This window comes from Primulina tabacum, chromosome 11 (genome assembly GCF_025594145.1).
Source record: "Primulina tabacum isolate GXHZ01 chromosome 11, ASM2559414v2, whole genome shotgun sequence".
In the NCBI taxonomy this organism is placed as follows: Eukaryota; Viridiplantae; Streptophyta; class Magnoliopsida; order Lamiales; family Gesneriaceae; genus Primulina; species Primulina tabacum.
In genome coordinates, this window is record NC_134560.1 from 4,315,831 (window position 1) to 4,340,556 (window position 24,726).

The following is a 24,726-nucleotide window of genomic DNA, read 5'->3' on the forward strand; positions in this document are numbered from 1 at the left end:
GTATATATGTTTTAATATTTTTCATTTAAAAAACGCAAATCGACCGCAGCTATGTGAAACCGTTTAAAACCGTGAAATTAATTCTACACGTGAAACTAAATTGTGTTTTAAAAACACTAACCGACTGTATACGACAATTCGATTTGATGTTTAAAAAAAAACCGCAAAACTTCACCGTGATAACCCCTAATGATCATATCTTGAGTTTAGAAGAAACAGCAAAGCCTATACAGCTTAAATATTATAGATGACGTATACTAAAACACGCAGGCCAAAGCGCACAATGGACTTTTAAAGCGCAACCAAATCTAAAATCTGTATGAATCCTTATTATCTGTGACCTAACGAAAAGCCATCATTCACTTGTTGAACGTCAAATTGGCCGGGGGTTGTCGTGCAAAGCAGGACGAATAAAAGATAAACTGCCTGTGCCTAAGAAAGGAAAATAACAAAAGTACTCTAACAACTAACATTGCGTTTGGATCGGAGGATCTGGACTTGAGAAAATATTTGAATGAATGATATGAACTGACTCTTTACTAATACAGATTTGAAATCCACTACAATGACTCAAAAAATAATTAGTTGAAGTCCTAAATTGTTGCCAGATTTACCACAACAAACGAATATATTTGTTATTATGGATTAAAATTCTTAGCTTCAAACCTATCAATTCAAATGCAGCCAGCATAAGTTAATCTCCCCCAAAAATTTAGATGTATCAAATTGTATAAAAACTCGCATATAGCAAATACTCTACTTATATAGAAAATTGACCGACATACAAGTAGCAACACGAGAGGAAATAACAATCGAAACATTTTTAACTGCATGATGAACAATACAGCGACAAGCATGAAAAAAGTCTCAACTCTTTCAATATCAGGATTTATATACTCAGTCGCTACAACCACAGTTCATACATGCCTATTGAAACAACTTGAATTTTCTTTGGATAAAATCAAGCGTAGCTTCCGCCAAACCTACAACTTTCACATAATGAAATAACGAAGTAGTCCTAGTAGCTGGACACAGGTTGGTCATGCCTAGCCATTAAATCAAGTATGCATATCTATTTATCACCTCTATATGTGTAATTTGTGTTTCCAGAAATAATTTAAGGCACCATTTGGTGTTAATGATAAGACATTAAATGATACACACTCTTGTTCATCTAATGTTTGTCTCAAGTTTTACATATAATTAGTCATATATAATTCTGTTATCTACTTATATCGATTTATCATCCCCTAATTATACATCTTTCATTGTCTTATCTTATGAACCAACTGGGTGAATTATTAGACGGTTTCTTTCTGTGAAAATGATTTGTTGTACGTAAAATGTGCAGGATGCTAAGATGCAAATAGAGTAAACTTACTGACCAACAATTATTAACACCCAGTCACTCTTTTCTATTTTTCTAAATTTCAGTTGGACCGATTTTCTGTTTTCATTAACAGTATACTATTTAATGCGTGGTAAAAATGCGTAACAAATTCTGGCACTGCACAAATTTAAAACTAACTTAAGGTTGGGTGTCATCCCAGTCAAATATCTGATGCACAAAGAAGTTACCAGCGTAAGCCATTTGTTTTTCTTCAAAGCTGAGTAATAGATTAACCCATAAATTAGAGCAAAAATGAGTATCGACTTTACCAAGCAAAAAATCTCCTTCATAACTCTTGTACAACTTCGATGATTCCTTCACATTACTGAACGGTACCTAGAGGGTTTCCTGCAAACCCAATAAATTAAATGTGCACACATAAGTTCAACATGCAGGTCACACAAATTGGAATTTTCAACGTCACAGGATGGAAAGAAAATTTCTGCAGTGATGATATGAAGTGCACAATACGACAATACAAAGTTAGGGCTATTATATTTATAGTTTAAGAAACAACGCTGATCATGTGAAATGAGTAACAAAATATAGTTCCACACTGGTATTGCCTCCTTAATAATGTAATTCTGTGTAAATAAAGCTCAAAATATTAATGGAAAATCATCATAATCCCAAAAATATAAGAACCACGGGAAATATAAAAAGAAATTGAGTAAATAAAAAAAATGCAAGGTTGTAGTAAGGGTATATTCCAGTATCCATGAAAAGTTGATTATAAACTACAATGGAGGTAACGGGGAATTATATGACTTCATTATTGTCTCTATAAATCAGTCCACAATGCAAAAAAACTGAAATACCTGCTTACCCCAGAATCAGAGCTAAATACCATCCCAATTATCTAAGGCCTAGATTGGTATACAAGAGCACAATAGGGTAAAAATGGAATGGATTTTGGAATTGAATGAGCACAGCAAATAAATTGCAGAAACATTACATTTTCCATGCTTGATATCATAAAAAACGAAAGAGGATGCAATACTTATTCCTCACTTAGTTTCAATCTTATGAATAATTTGTATGGATTGAATGGAGTTCTTTTTACTGACCAAATCACCCTTTGGTAAAAAAATATAAATAACAATAACATATGAAGTCTATTATAATTATTATTAAATTACTTTATCATCATTATCATTATTATTACTACTATTAATATCATTATGATTATTTTTATTTTATTATTATTATTACTACTACTACTATTATTAATTTTACCTTTGTTTTTGTTACTATCATCAATTATATTATTAAAAATGAATATAATTAAGGGCAAATTTGTCAATAAGGCAAGAGTATAGGAACATGGAAATAGGGGAATCCCATGTGTAAAACATGTCAATCCTTCAAAACAAGCCAATAATGTTATTTCATTCTCAACCTATTCCTGCATACCAATCTAGACATGAGGGGTTGCAAAACTAACCTTCATAAAGAAAGAGCATAACACCTAAAATTAACAGACTTACCGGATTTGCCTGCAAAAGAATAAGACTTTGGAATGTAATGAGGTCCTAGGGTATTATTCACAGGAAGTTGAGATGATATGTTCATCAACAGAACAAATCCTTCTGATTTGCCCAAGTGCATTTCTGGACTTGTCGAAGCAATTTGATCAGGTTCTTGTGCCAGATGAAAAATATGGTTCTCTCTCTGTTCCAACAAGAAGCAAGTTTAGTTATTGTGACATGGTGTTAAGGATTAATATGTACATATGCAAGTAGTGAATCACATGCTTGTGATCTGAGGCACTGACAGTGTGGCAGGTGATGCTGAGAATAAATTTAAGCCCCAAAGTATTTTTTTAAGTCTATGTTTGTAAAGATAAAGTCTAAGACATTGAAATGATAATCGATATGAATGGATGAGAAAAATGTAAATCACAGGCATTGATATATAGGCATAAATCTATGTGTCACAAGGAGGATAAACCGATTTCAGAGACTGTTAACAGTTGGAGAAGAAACATCTAGAATCACAGATCTAATCAAGAAAGTGGTTAGGATGTTCTACCAAGAAGAAAAACACTTGCTACTGACAACTCCAGTCTCCAAGTGAGATATTTTATGAAACCCCCTTAGAATTTCTTCACTTATAGTAAAGATTAATTTCTTTTTCATGACCATTAACTTCAATTCAACTTCAATCCAATCGTAGGACTTCAATTACTTATGAAACCAAAAACTCTTACCATCCAAACTTATTTACATCTTTATGTGATGATTGAAAGAAATTTAAGGATCGGGTATACACTGTCGGGCATCTCAGTAAAAACACAAAGGTTCCAAATTATGAAATTGTAGTTTAACGATGACCAACAATTTCCTGTTATTATTATTATAGGTTCCTATGAGGTCCCTATTCATCTTAAAGTGGCCATCCAACTCATATAAGATTCTTTTTTGGTCAAATAAGATTCTCAAAACAACTTCCACAGTTTACTTTTGGCTCCACCAATAGACAAATTATAAATGCAGCTATGAACATCACATAGAACTCATATTCTCAAGTAAAATTAGGGTAACCGGTAATGTAACAAGATATAAATCAGTGGCAGACCGTAACCTGCTGGTTCACAGCTGGTTCAAGGTAACTGTTGCTTAGGAATGATGTTTGTGTTTGAAATGCATTTACTGGCAATACTCCAATACTTGGATACTCACCGCCACACTCCTTGTTTGATCCTTCATAGTACATGAGACGAATGGCTCTTCGAAGATAGTGGCTTCTCTGGGAATAGTATACTTTGGTAGCTAGGGGAGCAGGAACATCTGAGAATGTCACATACATTCATCATCATCAGGGCAATATCTAACTATAGACAGCCTAAGTAGTTAAGCAATTTGAACTGCAAACCAATTACAGATAACATATCCAAAATCAGATAGACCATTTTCACTTTGGTGTCTAAAATACAGTTATAACTTGCTCCCTGTGGCACATTTATGTGTGTTTGCTCTCCTCCTACTGACTGATATAGATCTCATGACCTAAGCACAAGTTTTAGAAAAAGATAAGTTAAGAACAATTAGTCATGAATCAACAACAAAGATTCATGGAACCACAAGAGCTGTCAGTCTAAAAGATATTTTGTTGAGGGGCTCAGTGAGAAAAGAGTGGTACCTTTTAAATACTTATCTAGCTTTGAAGTGCAGCATACAGGAGGTGAATGTTACCTGCTCCATCTAGTATATTCATAGAAGCACAAGGACTTGATGTGGAAAATCTAACAAAATAATTTCGAGTTTTTACTAATGAAACCATTCACCGTGCAGGCATTGATAAGAAGTAGAGGAATTTTCTGATTTGTCTTCTCCTATCTTCTTATATTCGTTTTTTCGTTATTCTTTTTGGTATTACAGATGGACATTTTTGGTGATTCTCGATGTGGCCTGATCCCAGAGGAAACCAGAGACTACACCATTAAGCTAGTTGGTTTGTCCAATGTCATTTTCGCATTTACGACAAAATTAACAAAACATCTTATGTTTCAGAGGGGTCATTGCTTAAGTGACTGCACATCTGAATTAGGGCTACAAGGGAGATCTTCACCATGATAGCCTAAAAACCTTTGTATCTAAGCTATCCACCAATTAACTTTTCTCCATTTATTCAAAGGTCAAAATAATGTGACAATAGGTCAAAAATAAATCAAATATACAAGCATAATAATGGATTTACACGTGCATCACAAGGATTGTTGAGTTCTTACTTGATTCTGTTCAACTACTGACTATGAGAGCCAAGTATGGAGAGACAAATAAAACATGCGGCTAAATTGGGCAGGAAACATATGAAGGATGGTAATGGAATCAGAACCACTTTGATTTGAGCACAATAAAGTATAAAAAAAGAAACGCAAAGATAAAAATGTTCGGAAGTTTAAATCATTACTGCAATATTTATGACAGCATGTGTTGGCATTCAAACAATAATTTACAATGCATAGCATTAACGGGTACTGAGTTATTTTTGGATTTAACAAAATCTGGTGGGTTTATACATACGATCTGACTGGTATATATATGTCACTGACTCACTATAGCAGAAAACTTATTCCCAGAGTCTACCCCAAATATGCATGATGCACACGATAGGAAATATTTATAAATGAACAAACACCTGAGCAAACAGATAGAAAAGTTAATAGGTACAACCAGCCTGCAAAATTAACAAAGAGGAGGCGACTTACATGGAAGTTCCCCTGCAGTTGTCATACAAAATTTCTTAGTGCCAGGATTTGATGAAGCCTCAGCTGCTTCCCTACAGGAGAAGAATAGGTTACAACCCAAATTCTTCAAGTCAGTGGAATTACTTGACTCGATAGATGGTTTTTTAATCAAAGAAATCCAACTAGGGAACAAAATCAATGTCGAGTCAACAATCATCGAGAGGTGTGGTGTTACTTATCAAATAGATTAACGATTAAGACGCTTACATAGGCAATCATAACAAAAAAAAACTATGCAGCAGAGAGTCAATATTTTGTGAAGATTTAGTGAGATTCAAACTCGGTCTCTACCAGGTTTGATTTCTTAACAGGCCCACTTCCGCTGAGTTTTCATTCAGCTGAACAATATGGAGTTCAAGTAACTTAACACCCCAAGCTCAAGCAAAACTAGAAGTTCATAAATCATTACTGTGAAAATGTGTTTAAGCTGTGTTCTTGATTCATCTTTCAGCAAGAGCCACTACCCTCAGAGCTTGATTTTTATGTTTAATAAAGCACCCAATATGTTTGACACCCCAAAAGGATTCATAATTTTGAGCAACTATAACATATGGAATTAAGGTTTACTGAATGAACTTGGGACAAATGATTCAGGTTGTGGCACTAGAAACTAAATCACATTTTAATACTTAATTACACATCTTTTTGTAACCTAAATTAACAAGTTTATTTACCCTTTATGATTAGACACCATATGAAAAGCATATGACTTCATCACTCAGTTGTGGCTCTGGTAATGCTAGATAAGTAAATGTTCGGGAAAAGAAAAGGTACAGCACTTCCCACAATCAAGTTCAGAAATAATTGGATGTGTAAGCTGTAGGGGCATAATGATTGATGAGCAAAAGAATAAAAACATTTCAAAATAAAACAATTGTGAGGAGATGAGATCTGGAGCTTAAATTACCCTGTCAAAGGCTTTGAAGAATGCAAAGCAACAATTTCTGGGTAATTCATATTGTAAGGGCCAACATTTGAACCATTTATACAATGGGACCCGCCCACTTGCACGCTTCCTGCAATATAATTTTACGAGTGAAAAAACAAAATTACAGACAGAATAATTATAAAACTGGAAAGTTAGACAGAATCATTAACCATTCAAACAATATCACATTTGGAACAATATCATTGTAACAATCAGTTCAAGAGAAATTACACTAGATATCTAAACTTATATAGAATCTAAGGACAAGTCCATATCTTTTTTTGCTGCAAGTATGTCCAAATGAGTGTGTGATCATTTGCACTACACAGATGCAGAAAAATGAGACATAGTAGAACTACACCTTTAGCTTCAGCAAGCTGAGTGATTTGAATCTGCTCATCCAAATATGATACAGTCCCAGCAATATTTTCAGAGTTTACAGAAAAGAATTTTTTTCGTTCTCTCTGTGATGTGGCTTGGTCTATAAGAATTTAAGAAATTGAAATTTATCTTGAAAAACGCTGATAGGGTACTAGAAATCAAACTAATTCATACCAGCACAACTTCAAAGAAATATACGCTGCAGCTGTATGTGATATAAATTCAAGTTTTTTCCAAGTCGTAAATAAGATGCAAATCATCTCATAAACTGCCCTGTCATGACAGGTAGATTATGTAGAACACTCTAAGAAATGATATATAACAAAACAATAAAACTTCCCAAACAAGAAAAGGAGGGAAAAAGGATACGGTTATGAGCAATCACCGACTTTTTTCTTTCCTTCCGTGGAGGCTTCTTGTTTACTGCAGAACTGTCGAGTTCTGGAACTACTTCTGCCCTAGAAATCAAAGACTTACAAAGCTCTGGAAAAAGTGAACAGTAAATGTTTAGAAATTCTATAAAAGTATTTGGAGAGGAAGCACTTGAGTAGAAAACCACGTATGAAAGGAAAACCTGCATGTATGGTGTATTGACTGGCCTTGATCGGCTTCTTACAAGCATTGCAGCATACCTCAAAACACATCAAACACTTGATTATTACTCATTAAGCTCTAATTAGAGGGGAAGAATGCTATCTGTAGTTAGACATACAACTTAAATAGAAGTAAAAGAATTGCAAGCTCGTTCATAAATGCGATCAGTCAAAATTAATACACATTACATCATTTCATTATGTTGCTCACTAGTTTAAGATTCTATAATAGTTTCTTAAACTTAACAGGCCTTAACATTTTCATAATAATCTATTTCCCTTGCACTTGACTTTCAAGGAAAATCATATTCTAATCCAATTTTCAACACCAAACTCTTTAACAATAAAATATTACTTAACAGAATTATGTATTCCAAATATCATATAACTGAGAGTGTTAAACAATCCTATCTGACCATTTTAACCAACGCATTGAACCAAGCACTTGGCATAAAAAACATTTTTTACAACCATGATCTAAACTTCATACATTTGTCTGGTTTCTTCAAAAAATTTCAAGTTTGCTACCTGTTGCACTCTTAACTCTCTACGTTTCTTCTCTACGTTATATTTTGAGAATCAAACACTGTAATTCACTCTGTAACTTGATAATTTTGTTCAACCCTGTTAAAGTGAATCACACACCGAAAGAATGGCTACAATTACAAACTATGCAAGTCCAACTTGAAGATATGCTTTTGCTTTTTGCCCTGAAACTGAGAGCAATAGAGCATAAAAAACAGTAATGATATCTTCATAACACCTCAGAGCACTAAAACTTTGATGAAAAGGGTTAGATGAGCAAGTTTCCAAATCTTACCAAATCTAAAGGATCTGTCATTGGCCTCAAACCAAATATGATCATATCTACAGGAATATACCAGCAGAAATAAGTCGAGGAATCAGAAGCTGAAAATTGAATAAAAGTGAAGGGTAAAACTGAGACGAAATTCAGGGTGGAGTGTAAAATTTAGAAAATCCTCCAGCACAACTGAGCATTGAAGGGGCCAAAAGGATTCATCTCAGTCAAATAAATATCTTTCAGTATTTCAAATCAAATAGAAGTCATGACAGCATTTTTTGACAACTAAAAAATACTGTCGAGCAAACATATAGTTGCACCATAAGGAATGGTGCATACCACTTAATAAAACAGCATATTCTGCCAATCACGTTGCCTTGATTTAGATAATTATGTAAAACTTCAAGTTCACTAAGTCAACCATCAGAGGAGAGCAAGGAGATGGTGGTCCAGACAAAAAGTGCGGATTCCCATCGATGATACTGTCTACTCCCTTTTTTTTATCACTTCACGGTCACTAAGCACAATTAATGAATAAAGGAAGCAGATAAATATGCAAGCTGAAATCTTATGAGAAACCATGGCCAGCGACTATCGCTACCTCAAAATACTGATCTCCACGAATTAGACATAAGATTCAGGAGCTATTGTTAGATCGACGACTCTTAGGTTCACAATGATATATTAGAGTTTAACATGAGCTCGTACCTTCTTCATCAATTAAGTTTGCTTCATCTGCCTCACATAGTTCTCTCTCTATGTATTGTGCAGCTAATTTTCGTTGGCATACTTCCTCTGCCAATAGAGCACGAGAGAGATAGAGAAAAAAAATAGAAGACGAAGAACTATAAGTCAACAAAGGTCAGAAGGCCAGTTTCAAAAGGCTAAATGAACTTTCCTAGCAAGTGGTCAAAGAAGATTAGAATTATTATAAAAAAGTATGCAGCAGACAAACATCAAGAATAATAACCAAAACTCATAAACTTTCCTGAATAGCATACCGTTCAAGCTAAAATTTGGTTGAACATGAGCTACTTACCATCCCCAATAGAGAGCTTTTAAGCAATTTCTATATTATATCAGTTCAGCAAAATTAAACATTAACTAGCACATTTTTTATAAAGAATCAACAAAGTAAATATATGATTTTCTACTCCATACATCAGCCACTAAATAACTATAATCAGCTCTCATACACAAGCATATTTAAAGATGAATTCGCTTGTTTTGTTACCTTTTACATTTTGCGAGAGACTTCCAGCAGCATGAAGCCTCGTCAAGGCTGCCATTCTCCCACTCCCGAGAGGGCATACCATCAAATTTTAAGCAATGAATAACCCTACAAACTGCTAGGAAGAGTATTGAATGTCAGTCAAAAAGAAACAAACAAAAACCAACACGTCACATTTCGACACTACATGTTCAGTTATTTGAATCGATGATGAGTCGCCATCAAATGTTACATTAAGAGAAGCAAACCTTAGACCTTGTGTATTAGTTACCGTGGAACATCAACAGATTCCAGGACACCACATTAACAATAGAACACCTAGAACATGGACGATACATTTTCAGGAAGATAAACATTCAAATGAGCAGTTTTTGCTTCATGCATGGATATCTTCTCTCTCCAACCAAAATTTATAATCAACAAAAATTGGGAACAGGATACCAGATCTTGAAATAGCAGAATGTGGGCATCAACCTTGCTCCACAGAGAAGCAATACACGGCGCGAATTAAATAGCAGAATGTGGGCATCAACCTTGCTCCATATAGAAGCAATACACGGCGCACAAAATACATATATTCCGATGTAGGTACTCAAACAAGAAATATCTCATACAAGAATGACTTTCAATTCAACTACCGAAATTTTATTGAACAGTGTTTTTTCAAAAAAGAAAAAGAAAAAAGAACAATAATAATTTAATGATACCCAGCTCGACAACTTCAGAGCTTCTGCAGCTAAACGTATTAGCTGTAACACAGTTCTACGATAAGATGCTTCCAGCATTATCATGATAATTTTTTTAAAAAAAAAGTTCTATTCCCGAACTTGAAATACGGTAACAAAAAATTAAATAACTAAAATACATAAAATTGAAATTCGAGTGGATTATTAGGACAAAATAAAATCAAGAGCCGCGGTACCTGGAATTCAAACTATTTGATCTCCGAGAAAATTAGAAAAATAACAAAGAGGGTGATTTTTAACGGGAAAAAAATTGTTGGAAATAGGTTGAATTACTCAAAAACTCGAGATGAACTCATCGTGAACGAAAAAATTGAAGAACGAAGTAAAATCTGCAATGTAGATTACTCGGAACCCGAAATTGAGAGAAAATGGGAATCGTTAATTCTCTCCTCTTGCTTGGAGAAAAAAATAAAAAATAGAATGAATTAATTATAATATATCTCGTATTTATAGAGGGAGAGGCAAGATAGAGTGACAAAAAAGCAGGGAACACAAGTTAACAGGATTGAGCTGTCTCACAAATAAAAATTCATGAGATCGTCTGACAAAAAAGACATACTCAACAAAATGAGATCTAACTTGCTCATCAACAAAAGATGGGAGAGAGAACAGTTGCAGACTGCAATATTTTCCCCCTGCAGTTATGTGCAGTCCGTATCAAGGAGGCAACAAGTCCACAACGTTTTTAAAGCTTTATTTAGCTACTGTAAATCATTTTAATGTAAAACTTCTAACAAAACAAAATGACAATTATTCATTTTTTAACCCATAATTATATGTTTCAAACTATATTTTTTGTTCTAAATTTATATACGTACGAAAAATAATTGGAAAACTTTTTAAAAAACTGGGTTACTCAAAAGAATGAAAAAAAGTAAATATCAATTTTTTTGAACAAATGTTGATTTTTTACTTGTGATTGTTTATTATAATAGATATTTAGTTGCTGTATACTTTTTTTTAAGGAAACAGCCTAAGAATCAGTTAATAAGACCATACCGGCGAATTCCTCCATTTTACCAACTTTTCTAGATTTGGAATAGTTAACCAAATGATATTGATCAAATATTTTTTTTTAAAAATAAGGATCTTCTCATGTCATGTGTATTTAAAAATACTAAAATATATTTATATTTTTAAAAAAAATGAAATTTGACCGATATTATCCATCCTTCTGTGGCCTTGAACAAATGATAGTTGGCCTTTTCATGTTGAGATTTGTAATCTTTGGCCAAGCACGTGTTTGCTATGTGATCTTTATCACGCTGGAACTTTGAGAGGGACGATGAATATGTTGTCAACCTCTGATCACACTTCCGTGGTCTCAACTTGTTGAGTAATCAAGACACGATTGAATTCAGAGCAAGCCAAATTTGAATTCAAAACACACTATTTTGGAATTCAACAACACAATTAACACATGGTTGGAGTTAGTCAAAAATGATTGGTTTGATTATGTAAACAATGATATTTTAATTTTTATTTTCTTTCCTAAACTTCACCTATAAATACACATTCATTCTTCATTTCAAAATCACATCAAAACACAAAATCCTTTCATCTAGTATAGAAGTGAGACAAATGATTAGAACAACTATAAATATTGGTATTCATCTTATTCATTGTTGATATTACTTATGATGTTCAACTGTGATGTTATCTTGTTTATTTTTCGGATATCCCAACGTAATTTCATTATTTGTCACACTCCTGTGTGCATGTATCACCGCACTTCTTGTTGTAAGTATATATGTGCAATCATAACGACAATTATTTTTTGAATTATGATTTTATTCTTCACTTGTATTTGGCATTCGAGTGATTACACCGTATTTAATATGACATGGAGTAAGCACCGGTGTTTTGATTCTAGAGTAGGTCATTTATAAGACGGTCTCACGAATCTTTATCAGTGAGACACGTCAATCCTACCGATATTCACAATAAAACAATCTCACATAAATTTTTGCCTTCATTCTACTAATAAGTGGTGGGAAAAGCTCGCATCTTTTGGTTTTCAGAGAGGGTCTTTTCTTTTTCTATCTCCTCCCGCCAATTATTTTCAATGCCGGGTACGTCACTTATTTCCAACTAATGTTCTTGTTTTGGGAAAAAACAATCTCACTTCTATCTTTTGATAGTCTTTGACATTTACTTTGCAAGCTTAGGGTTACTACAAATCCATGTGATTGTTTGTATTTGGAGCTATGATACTGTCCATTTGTCCTCCTATTCCGTAAAAGGGACAACAGGATGTTTTCCCTATTTTGGTATAGATTATGAGGGTGTTAATTAAGAGATGATGAGTTCAATTTTAGTATGATACCTAATCAACATTATGGTAAAATCTTTCTGCCAATAGTCTTACACTGGAAGTCTGAACTCTGTTTTGCTATTTGAGTGGGAGTGACTAGTTTTACTGTACTTTTGAGGCTTTCCAAATTATTCTGAGTGTTTTAGGTGTGCTATACTTTTCGAATGCAAAACATCTTAATCAATATCAGATATTTTGTGCTTGGTTTAAGTGAAATATGATATTAACAAAATACTGATTTCTCGAGTTCCATTTCATCAGATTTCAGGTTAAGAAGAAATAGTTCTTTCGCAATTTCATGACTATTATGCTGTTTGGAGCACTTGGCACCTTGATATCCTTCACAATCATATCATTCGGTATGTTCCATACGTTCCAGGCTCACCGATAGAACAAAGCATCCATCTTCTGCACGGTGAAGAATGATCACGTTGTGCTAAATTTTATTTACTTCGTGTTTGCTCTCTCACACATGACATAATCACGATTATTTTGTTCATTTGGAGTGGAGGAGGTAGGAGAGGTGTCTATATAATTGGAATAGGTAGCAAGATTAGTTTCATTTGTTGATGATACCCTTGGAAGACCCGGGACATTAAATGACAAGTCCGGATCATGGTAGGAGACGGAAAGAGCTCATGAGTTGCAAAGCAAGTAAATACCCGGGAAGTCATCCACCCGGACAAACAGAGGCCCGAGCTCTCGGGCAAATTCTTGGCTGATGATTCACTGTCCGAGAAGCCTCGATAGGGTGCCGCACTCGAGTTCGAGAAAAATGTAAAATCTTACCTTGATAAAGTAGCTAACAGAATCATACTGGTTTGACGTGATGAAAATGACAAGAAATTGATGTGACATGGCTATAAGTGGTAGGTAAGAACTAAAAACGAGGTCATTACCATTTTTTCTCTTATAAATAGCACGTACGTTTTACAATTTGAGAGAGACATATTTTGATTCTGAACTTTTGAGCATTCACGTATATCTTCACATATACATAATTCATCTTTCACTTGCTGACTTAAGCATCGGAATGGTCATGCCGGATACCCCTCCGGCGCCCATTCACGAGTTCATTTCCTAGTTTGCAGGATACAGTTGCAGCCATATTATACAGAGATATACCTTTACCACAAAATATATCTCCTTGTTCATTTTCCTAGACAAATTCTTATCAGATCCGGTGGATTGTCCCGACCCTGCTCACCCAATTTACTCGGATCGCATCGGTTGTGATATCGTTTTGAAGTCCGTGATTGAGTGGAGAAGTGAGGATGACAGGAATGTCCTTGCTAGTTTTTGGAGGAACGCCAAACCGGTCGGTGTACATGTTTTCTGTAAGCAGCAATCCAATGGTCGAATCAAGTTTTCTGTCTATGTATATTGTTCTTAATTTATGTGATGCGCAGTCGAAGTTTATCAGGCATTCTTTGTGGATAGTGATTTCTTTTAAACAGAGCTCGATTATTATACAGTTTGAGCTTTTATCAATTATCGAGTTTAAACTTTATTTAATTATTATTTGAGCTTGCGAAGTTTTCGGTTAAAATTACGACCCCGATAGCTATATCATGTTATATAAAATTAAAAAGAACTTGCAACAATTTCATTCTTTAAAATATTTTCGTTAAATAATAAAAGTCCATAAATTCTAACACACCAAAAAACAATACTAAAAAATTCATATAAAATATCTAAAATAAAAAATAAATCTATATCCGTGAAACAAATCAATCTTTTTAGAAAAAAAATAACATTTTTTCATGGATTGTGTCAGGTAAGATATTTGTCTCGAAAATTGACTTATAAGATGATCCCACAAATTTATAATTCTCATAATTATTATTTTCTCGCAGAAAAAAACTTCATATTAAAATATCCAATTTATTAAATCTAGCCGGAATATTTTACCTAAAATACAGTTCGAACTAATTTATTTTTAAGAACTAAGTTTTATATATATACAAATACTTTTCAAAAAGCTTACTTAAAAAAATCTTTTACACAATTATTTTCACTTAAATAAATTAAATAAGCATCTGAAACATATTTGATAAATTCACTCAATATTTTCAATATCAAATTTATATAACTTAAATAAAAGTGTTTTTAAAATATTTTGTTCTTAAAATTCTATTATCAACTTCCAGAAATAACAAAGTAATTTTCAAATTAAGTTAATTAGTTTGTTATTTTGGTTATTGTTGTTTTCTAGTTACAATGAACATAAACATGAAAGTCTGTGGTTATATACAAAATCGAATATATATAGATATTACATTTGAAACAAAAAATAAAAGTAAATTCAATTATCGTTACGTAATTATGAAATTCTTGTAACAAATCTATCCATGAAAATGAGCAAAAATTTGTGTGAGACAGTTTCACGAGTCGTATTTTATGAGACAGATCTCTTATTTGAGTCATTCATGAAAAATTATTACTTTTTATGCTAAGAACATTACTTTTATTGTGAATATCGGTAAAATTGACTCATTTCACAAATAAAAATTCGAGAAATCGTCTCAAAGAGACCTACTCAAAAAATATAAAATATTAACTTTTTTTTTGGAGTTGGGGTTTATAGTGGGGTCTCCTATCTTTGTCATACCTGATTTACTGATCTTCTCGATATTTTATTCAACTAATTTACGGTCAGTTTAAAATATTATTTTAAAATTACAAAAATGTACGTCAGTTTGAAATATGGTATTTAAAATAAAAAAATACGGTCAGTTTGAAATATGATTTTAAAAATACAAAAAAATTACGTCAGTTTAAGAAATTGTTTTTAAAATATCAAAAAATTTACTGTCAGTTTGAATATGCTTTTAAAAATAAAAAAAAAAATTTACGTCAGTTTGAAAATGATTTTAAAATATGAAAAATTCACGTCAGTTTTGAAATATGATTTTAAAAATACAATAAATTGGACCAGAAAATACCGAACAAGCTCACACCCAATCGAAAAAAGGTCAAATAAACACACAAAACAACTCAGAAAAAAAAGGTGTGTGTATATATATATGTGTGTGTAATATATAGAGCAAGAGAGCTCGCTCGTCGCCTCTCACACCATTTTTCTCTACACAGTTGGCGTGCTAATCTCCATATCAACACGTCACAAGCTTCATGCTCTGCGCCACCCCTCTCTCTTGATCTCTGATAAATGGCTTCGTTCGCTGCTTCTCCTGTTTCATTTTCATCTGTTTCTTGCACCTTGAAGAAGAACAAGGTACGCTTCCAGCTATTCTTTCGATTTTTGGAGACTTTTCTTTTGTGTTCTATTGTTCTTTTTTGTTGGGTTTGATGTTTCTTTTTTTGTTTCTATGTGTAGGCATATAAATTTTTAAAAAACTGAAGTCTCGGTGAGCTGTGTATTGTCATGATTTTTTTACGTGTTTTTTTTCGTGGGTTGAAAATCTGATATGTCTGTTGTAAATTTTTGTTCATCTCATTGTTGAAAAAATTCGAAATTGCTTTAATCTATTCAATGTTTTCCCCAAGCTTACATGTTTTTAGATCAATCAGGTTTCAAGTTTGAGGAAGGCTTCACTTTCATTCCATGGGAAAGTCTTCCGATCTCTTACATCGCACTCATCCCCTCGTTTCCTAGTTTCATGTGCAGTATGTCTCGTTATATCCATAATCATTGGTTCTTCATTTGCTTAGTGTCTTGCTCTCATCGTCATGAAGTTTTTGTCATTTATTGATATCCCATGTTCGCTGATAATAGATAGCATTTTATATTTATAAACAAACTTTTGTTGCTGATCCGAAAAGTAGAAAAGATAGTGGTGTTTCTGAAGTCTTGAAAGAAACAGAGAGAAATCTTTTGTGTAGGCCAAGCCTGAAACGCTAGACAAAGTGTGTGAAATCGTGAGGAAGCAACTCGCGCTCCCTGCTGATCGAGACGTCAGGGGAGAGTCAAAGCTTGCAACACTTGGTGCCGATTCACTCGACACGGTAATGTAGAATTATTGAAGTGTTGATATCAATCAAACATTTAGTTTCTTAACTATTGGGAAAAAAACATCGCATTTCAACCGCTGAATTTTCCAAACATTTTGGTAAATTAAAAATTGCGTCATTTTTACAATATTCTGTTGTCGACGAATTTATTTTGCGATCACTCTTTTAACATTCCCTTTGTTTATGTAACACTCCTCTAACCATCTACTGCGCTGTTTTTATGAGAGTGTGATATGTTGTCTGTCATTAATGGTTTGTACTTGAGAGCCTTAAAAGCAGGAAGGGGACTAATATATATCTATCTCTGGAAAAATATTATACACAAACAGCCTAACTGTTGGCATTTGTGGTTTCCAATCTTTTACCACTTAAAACCTGATAGAGGTGATGACTATATATTTATCATTCCATTTGAAACGACGCAATTGTGCGCGTAGGTTGAGATTGTAATGGGACTTGAAGAGGAGTTTGGAGTCAGCGTCGAGGAAGAAAGCGCCCTGAGCATATCAACCATCCAAGAAGTGGCTGATGTGATCGAGAAGCTCTTGGAGAAGTGAAGAACTCGGGATTGAGTCTTGGCCCGTGGCCTCGACAAGAAAGCTCTTTAGGACCGTACGTTTGAATGATTTCTTGTTATTGTTTGAGGTTGCTTGCCTTCTAGATACTTTTATTGTAACGAACCTCTGTCTAAAGATAATTTATTCCATCCGAATTTGAATTAAATATTTCAGTTAGCATCCGAGTTAAGCGAATTGTCTGGGAAAAAAATTTATAATCAGAATTTAGCATCCGATAAGACGGTCTCATGAATCTTTATCTGTGAGACGAGTTAATCCTACCGATATTTACAATAAAAAGTAATACTTTTAGCATAAAAAGTAATACTTTTTAATGGATGACACAAATAAGAGACCTGTCTCACAAAATACAACCCATGAAACCGTCTAACACAAATTTTTGCTTTATGTGTTAATGCAAGTAATTTAATTTCTCAAATACAAGTAGTTTGATTTAAAGCTTTTAAATAATATAACATAATATGATATAATTGGGCTAGCAACGATTGATTTAACAAATCCATACACCAAAAAAAAAAAAAAAAAAGCCGGGATTCGCTCCTTAAATTCTTTTAAGTTTTTGTTTTTATAATTATGTTAATGCATGTACTTTAATTTATCTGAGACAAGGGATGTAAACGAACCAAACCGTTCGTGAGCTATTCGAAGCTCGATTCGATAAAAGCTCGTTTGAGCTCGTTTAACGAGGCTCGTTAAGATAAATAAACCAAACTCAAGCTTTACAGTATTCGGCTCGTTAGCTCGTGAACATATTCATTGGTAAGTTCATGAGTAATCTTTTAGATGAAAAAATAATAGTTTTGATATTTGATTTATTGATTTTGCATATTATTTATGAAATATATAAAAAAAATCTATTAAATTTATTTATTATAATAAATTTACAAATTTTAATAAGAATAATATATATTTTTTTAAATATATAATTTACTTTTTAATTAATTTAATGAAAATTTAAATGTATAATTCATATTTATTAAGTTTGTTTAGGCTCGATAAATGCTTGAATAAGCTCGTGAGCCATGCATATATTCGTTAAATAAAGCTCGAGCTCGGCTCGATTATAAACAAACCAAGCTCAAACATTCAAGAGTTCGGTTTGGCTCGACTCGATTACATCCCTAGAGACAAGTATTTCGATTTATTTTTTTAAAATAATATAAAATGTAACAAATCCAACCCCCCAAAAAGGAGAACCGGGTTTAAAACCTCACCCCGACTCTTAGAAATATTAAAAAGAGGAGCCGATCGCGGCCTTTATATTTTTTTCAGTACAAAGAAGATGGAAGATTCGAACCATAGTATAAAGACGAAGGACAACGAGTGAGATCTATTTAGACAAAAAGTCTCATTTAATTATGATAAAAATTTATGTGAGACGGTCTCATGGGTCGTATTTTGTGAGACGGATCTCTTATTTGGGTCATCCATGAAAAAATATTAATTTTTATGGTAAGAGTATTACTTTTTATTGTGAATATCAGAAGAATTGACCCGTCTCACAGATAAAGATTCGTGAGACCGTCTCACAAGAGACATACTCTTTAATTATTTAAGAGATCGAGTTTCAAACCTCGACATATTCGGATGAATAAAAATGAGATTTAGATTTGGAATTGAATTTAAATTCATGGTTTAAAAAATTAATATAAAATTTATGGATTAAATATACAAAATTAATATTTTAAAACGATTTTTTTTATTGATCATAGTTCAAATATCATCAAACTCCACTCGCTCCAAACAGAGTTTTATTTTTGTTATTTTTAATTATTATTTCTTTTTAAAAAATCACGTCGACCAATAACTTACATAATTCTTGTAAAAATCACCAACTCCTCATTTTGTGCGATTTCTACTGGAATCTTGTTCAGTTCACACTCCTTCTACATCCACTCAAAGGGGCGATCTGAGGTAAAGGAAAATCATAGTAAATAAAATGAAAGTATGAATGGATCGAATCCGTTTGATTTCGTTCCACCCGTCAATGAATTGCTTGTATATTTTTCTCACTCTCTCTCTCTCTCTCTTTTTGGGTGGGGTGGGGTTGTGGGGGTTTGGTTTGATTCTCCAGATGGGTGATCTGTATTTGATTGCGTTTTTCATTTTTTATGCTGTTTATAATTACTTGAAGAGAGATTCAGTTTCAGTTATGACTGAAACAACGATATCGATGTTTCGATATCGATGTTTCGTTTGTTTACTGTTTCTACTTTGTATGAATTGTGTGGGCTTTTTTGCTGATTAACTAAGGCCTATGGATTTGAGGTTTCGCATTTAGGTTGACATGATTAACTAGGGCCTATGAATTTTAATGATGTTTCGCATTTAGGTTGACATGATTAACTAGGGCCTATGAATTTTAATGATCCAGATCACAAATAACCATGGTGAAGGCAGTCGCGGTTCTTAGCAGCGGCGGCGAGGGTGTTAGAGGCACAGTCCACTTTTCACAAGAAGGGGATGGTATTTTTCATTGACTGTATCAAATGTCTTGCATAATGTCAATTTGATCGGGTGCTTACTTGTTTTGTTTGTTTCATGTCCCAGGTCCAACATCGGTTACTGGAATTCTTTCTGGACTTAAGCCTGGACTGCATGGATTTCATGTTCACGCCCTTGGTGACACCACGAATGGATGTATGTCAACTGGTAATTTATCTGGCATTGTTTTGTTATATTTGTGAAAGAACTTGTAGATTCAATTGGAATCAAATTTTTATTTAATTGTCCTACTTTTAATTTCAATTTGAAGGACCTCACTTCAATCCGGGTGGCAAAGAACATGGTGCTCCTAATGATGAGGTTCGTCACGCTGGTGATCTTGGAAATGTCATAGTTGGAGAAGATGGTAAGTCTTATTATATATGCTACATACTAAGGGGATTTCATCATACGAACTACATTTGAAACACCAAATATATTTATTCCCAAAATAGTCTTAACATCGATTAAAAGAGAATTGATATGAAGCGTTGATGCGGGGAACTCAATTTCTTTGGATTCTTATTCGCAAGTGCCACTCGTGAAACGAGCAACATAAAGAAATTTTGCTTCTCACAAGTACTAAGAATTGAATCAAACCGACAATTTGATGATCAAAATATAGAACTCCTCTACATAGAAATTTTTTTATTATTAGTTAACGAGTTAAACTATAAGTTGTTCACACGATTATTTACAAACATGCAAAATGTTTGCTCTCATTGGAAGTACGTGAATGTGTGCTCTCATTGGAATTTGGAAGTATGTTATGGGTTTGTTGGAGATGGATCTAGTTATAGGGCGATTGATAGATCGATCATTGAGATCTGTGATTGGTTTGCGGGTTTTTCTATGGAAACCACATGTCCCAAGTAAGAAACTTGTTTTTAAGCAAAGAAGCACTTTGATTTGTTCAGAAATAAGTGTTGTTGTTTCTGAATGGCAAACACCGCATGAAGGTGACACAAATGATTGTTCCATGTTGTACTATAAACTAAGATGTTGTCAAAGAATACTAGCACATATTTTTGCAAGATTTTGCTAAAGTTGCGTTAATGAGGTCCTGAAATATGGAGGGGTGTCATTGAGGCTAAATGACATGACCATAAACTTGAAATGGACATGATGGGTGCGGAATGCAGGTCATCTTGATACTCGCAGCATCCATTATAATCTAATGATATCCGGATTGTAGGTCCAGCTTGGTGAAGTACTCTGCGTCATGAAATTCCTTCAATAATTCGTCTGTAACTGGAATGAGAAACTTGTCTTTCACTATTTTTGCATTCAGAGATCGCTAATCGACACAAAAGCGCCATGATTCATCGGATTTCTTAACCAGAAGAACCGATGATGAAAAAGTAGATGAACTGGATCGATTAATCCCTTTTTCCAGCATGTCAACACATTCTCTCTCTATTTCATCATTTTGTGCGTGGGTTACCAATAGGTCTGACCATGATTGGATTTGTCCCTTGCTCGAGTACAATTTTGTGGCTGAATCCCCGAGGTGGTGGGGTCCCCGGGGTTCCTCACAAAATGCTATAATCCCTTAAAAGATATTGTAATTGAGAATGAAATGTATCGTCCGAGAGTTTGGCAAGGTTTGTGGTTGTCGATGTGAGAGTTGATTCTCGTTGCCATGTAATCCGTTCTCCCTCCCGAAGGAATTCCATTTTCATTATGTCGAAGTTCCATGTAATGCTTCCCAGCTTTCGAAGCCAATTGACACCCATGACAACATCTAATTTTCCCAGTGTTAGGACAAAGAAATCAACATGGAATAGATGTTCTTCCAATTGAGTAGTACCACCACACATATGCCCGCACAATGAAGTTGTTTGCCATTAGCCACCTTAACTGATAGATTTCCCTTTTGTGTAATTTCTAGCTCCAATCTTGTGACCACCGTGTCATCAAAGAAACAGTGGGTGTTGCTTGAGTCAATAAGAATGAGGAGCGCTGATGATTGGATACGTCATTTTACTTGCATGGTTTGGAAAGTTGGAATTCCTGAAATTGTATTATAGAAATGCCCAGCATGTCTGATTCCTCATGTTCGTCCTCATCATCAGGGGTGCTGGCCTCGATCACTTCAAGATGGAATAATTGCTTGCGTCGATGCCCTTGGACGAAGAGTTTGTCACAATTAAAGCGCAATTCTCTGGCACTTTGCTCCTCCATCTCGGATCTGCTCAATTGTTTAATGAACAATAGGCAAGTGGTTGTGGAATTGGGTCGCCTTGTGGTGGGTGTGAATTTTTGATTGCTTTGCTCATGGACGCCTATCATATAATCGGGCCAAGCAATGTGTAACCGGGACAAGCCCATTGCCATTGTCAAATTTTAGGGCTGATGGATTTCCACCTCAATTGTAATGTGCTCTTGTAGACCGCTAATAAAAATGTCTACCTCTTGTTGTTGAGATAAGAGGCCCGTGCAGATAATTGTTCAAATCGTCGTTGGTATTCCTTGACCGAGCCGGTCTAGCGCAGTTTAGATAGTTCTCCCAACTTGTTTGAGCGTATTGGAGGCCCAAACCTAAGGTGGCAATATTCCTTGAAGACTTCCCATGTGAGATTATGGCGGTCATGTTCTAGTTTCCAAAACCGAAGTTGAGCATCTTCTTCGAGGTGAAAAGATGCAAGGCCAATTTACTCGTCCTCCTAGTCCGATGTATGCTGATGGTGGAATAAGTGCTCGCATCGGTTAATCTAACCGAGAACTCGGAGGAATCTAATTTTGAATATTAGGGAACGAATGAATGTGTTCCTCCATTGTAATTGGATGCGCGGGAGTCGCGGGAATGTGACCTTGATGACCCATTATTTTCCTTGCTGTCGCTGCGGCTCATGGATATCTTGAAGCAGCCAGTTCGTCAAGTCGCTGTTTCAGATTTTGTTGGCGACAATCTTGTTCTTCAATATTGACCTTGAACAGATTGAAAAGGCTCGTAAGTTGCTGTTGGGTGCATGGAAATCGCCCATAACACCTGTCTCTGATACCAACGTGTTATGGGCTTGGGAGATGGATCTAGTTGTAGGGCGATTGATAGATTTATCATTGAGATCCATGATTGGTTTGCGATGTTTTCTACTTTTTCCCATCTTTCGAATGATTTTAGGGGCTCGTTCCTGGATACCTCTCGATCTCTTGTAATAAAGTAATGATTTGAATTAAAGATAAACTTTTTATTCATCAGTAGAGCGATTTAAATACAAAAGAAGAGTCATCGCTTATTATGAAAGACGTGACTTATTGAACTATTAAATTCTGAATTTATGCCATCTATGGCTAAAATGGAAAGTGAATAAAGATTGTATCAATAATCCTTGCAGAATTCTTTACTGTTTATTCTTGAGTCTTCCAAAGCTGAGTTGTTAAGTTATGTCCTTGGGATTTGCATCTGACCTGTTTGCTTGATGGGTTGGATGGAAGTGTTTGGGTCCATGCAATAGTAGTTGTTATGTAACTGTGCATACTATCAGTCTTAGGCACGTGAATTAAATTTCATTATTTGGTTTGTCGGAACTCGGAATTATCATGTAGAGGAGAGCTGTTGTTTCCTATGTTCACTGTCAGTAGCAGAAAAACATTAACGTCTCAAGATATTTGCATATTTTTGTCGCTGGTCTGGATACCGTCTTGTTCTGAAGGATAAAATATAATAGCAGTAAATTTTGCAAATAAAAACGTGAAGTCATTTTCCACACCCCGCTCCCATTTTAGATTTCTTGGCAATATTTCTTGACTTGTTTCAGTATATCTGGACATTTGAGTGCCGCATATCAACATATACCTGACTTTTGGGCTTCTCTGTAGTCAACCTAACATCTATGCTCCTTTCACCTTCTAATGTTTCAGGCACTGTCTCTTTCACCATCATTGACAAACATGTATGCCTTCTTTGCTACCATTTCCCACGGTTACATTGCTCTTTTCTAGCAATAATTATTTTAAAGGTTTGTGAGTTATTGTGCAGATTCCACTTTCAGGACCACATTCCATTATTGGAAGAGCTGTAGTTGTCCATGCTGATCCTGATGATCTTGGCAAGGGTATGTGTCTAATATCCCTATAATTTCTTAATTTTTTTGTGCAGTGATTTTGGATGTTATAATTTGGAGAGCATGAAAAATGTCTCCGTCCTGCCTGTCACTTGGCTGGACACAAGAATTCAAGAAGATTTTTTAGACATACCTAAGTGCACATTCAACATGTTAATCAATTTCTGGTTATCTCCCCTTGAAATCGATCTAGCATTATTTAAAGTAATTCGGTTGGTGGGGTGGGGAATGTTCTAGACTGCTAGCCCCACCATGGATGTGCAGGTTGTTTTTGCAAGACTGAGAAATAAATGATTATTGAAAAAGTTTAGAACTATCTTTAGTGCACAAATCAGATTATCGAAGGGACCATTACAAAACTTTAGAAGTCTCACTTATCCTTTCTCCTGTTTTCTTTTAGTTCTTGGACTTTCATATGTGCGATTGTTCGAATTCATGCATAGCATCATAATCTTAAATTTATCTATTTCTCGAAACACGAATTCCATTGTTGCTTCAGGTGGACATGAACTTAGCAAAAGCACTGGAAATGCTGGTGGAAGAGTTGCTTGTGGTGAGAAATTTATTTCTTGCGTTGTTTTTGTCAGATAATTATACTGGATTCCTGTCGAGAACTACAAGAAATGGGAGTTCAGAGTTCTTATTGCTTTTACTGTAACAAGTTTATGTTACTATCTCGCAGGTGTCATTGGTCTCCAGGGCTGAATTCTTTTGACATAATCTTCCCTCATGAGAGGTTTCTCTAGTGTTTGCTACATATGTGGTTCTTGCATAATGTTGTGTTGTCGAGTACAAGTTTCTCTTGTAATTTTAAAGTTTTAACATTATATTTTCATATTTCATGGTGCAACTGAGTACTTTGTCTGTCTAAGAATATTTGTATCCGGTTGTCTTGTTCGGAATAAATAAGGTGGCTATAGCCTATGCTTGTAGTTCTGAAGTTTGCTCTGTCACTGGGTTTGATGTGGTCACTGAAGACCAGGAGACATGC

The 24,726-nt window shown here is 34.5% G+C and overlaps 3 protein-coding genes across 13 annotated transcripts; 2 read left to right on the plus strand and 1 right to left on the minus strand.

Moving 5' to 3' along the window:
- Window positions 1-1,594: 1,594 nt before the first annotated feature.
- LOC142517839 (uncharacterized) lies at window positions 1,595-10,811 on the minus strand. 10 transcript variants are annotated; one of them, XM_075620304.1, is made up of 13 exons: window positions 10,497-10,807; window positions 9,830-9,892; window positions 9,578-9,689; window positions 9,052-9,138; window positions 8,362-8,450; window positions 7,523-7,580; window positions 7,318-7,431; window positions 6,929-7,048; window positions 6,547-6,655; window positions 5,601-5,671; window positions 3,974-4,179; window positions 2,878-3,061; window positions 1,595-1,738 (listed from the first exon to the last, which is right to left on the minus strand). In XM_075620304.1, exons 3-13 carry the CDS (start codon window positions 9,657-9,659, stop codon window positions 1,713-1,715), a joined length of 1,146 nt encoding a protein of 381 aa, XP_075476419.1. In that variant the 5' UTR covers window positions 9,660-9,689; window positions 9,830-9,892; window positions 10,497-10,807; the 3' UTR covers window positions 1,595-1,712. The 10 variants fall into 10 exon arrangements, 9 of the variants coding, with proteins under 9 accessions (XP_075476419.1, XP_075476423.1, XP_075476420.1 ...); XM_075620308.1 differs by having other exon boundaries at window positions 9,823-9,892; XM_075620305.1 differs by having other exon boundaries at window positions 9,830-9,864; window positions 10,496-10,807.
- A 4,866-nt stretch (window positions 10,812-15,677) lies between these two features.
- LOC142517841 (acyl carrier protein 1, chloroplastic-like) lies at window positions 15,678-17,340 on the plus strand. Of its 2 annotated transcripts, none has more exons than XM_075620313.1 (4): window positions 15,678-15,869; window positions 16,157-16,261; window positions 16,478-16,600; window positions 17,044-17,340. In XM_075620313.1, exons 1-4 carry the CDS (start codon window positions 15,804-15,806, stop codon window positions 17,161-17,163), a joined length of 414 nt encoding a protein of 137 aa, XP_075476428.1. In that variant the 5' UTR covers window positions 15,678-15,803; the 3' UTR covers window positions 17,164-17,340. The 2 variants fall into 2 exon arrangements, with proteins under 2 accessions (XP_075476428.1, XP_075476429.1); XM_075620314.1 differs by having other exon boundaries at window positions 16,166-16,261.
- A 1,603-nt stretch (window positions 17,341-18,943) lies between these two features.
- On the plus strand, window positions 18,944-24,667 carry LOC142517980 (superoxide dismutase [Cu-Zn]-like). The gene is made up of 8 exons (XM_075620535.1): window positions 18,944-19,098; window positions 19,559-19,650; window positions 19,735-19,836; window positions 19,940-20,035; window positions 23,533-23,564; window positions 23,651-23,726; window positions 24,235-24,288; window positions 24,418-24,667. The coding sequence occupies exons 2-8, from the start codon at window positions 19,572-19,574 to the stop codon at window positions 24,438-24,440; spliced, it is 462 nt and encodes a 153-aa protein (XP_075476650.1). The 5' UTR covers window positions 18,944-19,098; window positions 19,559-19,571; the 3' UTR covers window positions 24,441-24,667.
- The last annotated feature ends 59 nt before the right edge of the window (window positions 24,668-24,726 follow it).

Coding starts and splice junctions, on each gene's coding strand:
- LOC142517841 (XM_075620313.1), top strand. CDS start 15,804: ATGGCTTCGTTCGCTGCTTCTCCTGTTTCATTTTCATCTGTTTCTTGC. Junction 16,262..16,477: donor GTTTCCTAGTTTCATGTGCA/GTATGTCTCGTT, acceptor TCTTTTGTGTAG/GCCAAGCCTGAAACGCTAGA. Junction 16,601..17,043: donor GTGCCGATTCACTCGACACG/GTAATGTAGAAT, acceptor TTGTGCGCGTAG/GTTGAGATTGTAATGGGACT.
- LOC142517980 (XM_075620535.1), top strand. CDS start 19,572: ATGGTGAAGGCAGTCGCGGTTCTTAGCAGCGGCGGCGAGGGTGTTAGA. Junction 20,036..23,532: donor TGTCATAGTTGGAGAAGATG/GTAAGTCTTATT, acceptor CTAATGTTTCAG/GCACTGTCTCTTTCACCATC. Junction 23,565..23,650: donor TCACCATCATTGACAAACAT/GTATGCCTTCTT, acceptor GTTATTGTGCAG/ATTCCACTTTCAGGACCACA.
- LOC142517839 (XM_075620302.1), bottom strand. CDS start 9,659: ATGGTATGCCCTCTCGGGAGTGGGAGAATGGCAGCCTTGACGAGGCTT. Junction 7,581..8,361: donor TGACAGATCCTTTAGATTTG/GTAAGATTTGGA, acceptor ATGTGTTTTGAG/GTATGCTGCAATGCTTGTAA. Junction 4,180..5,600: donor AACTGCAGGGGAACTTCCAT/GTAAGTCGCCTC, acceptor TGACATTCTCAG/ATGTTCCTGCTCCCCTAGCT.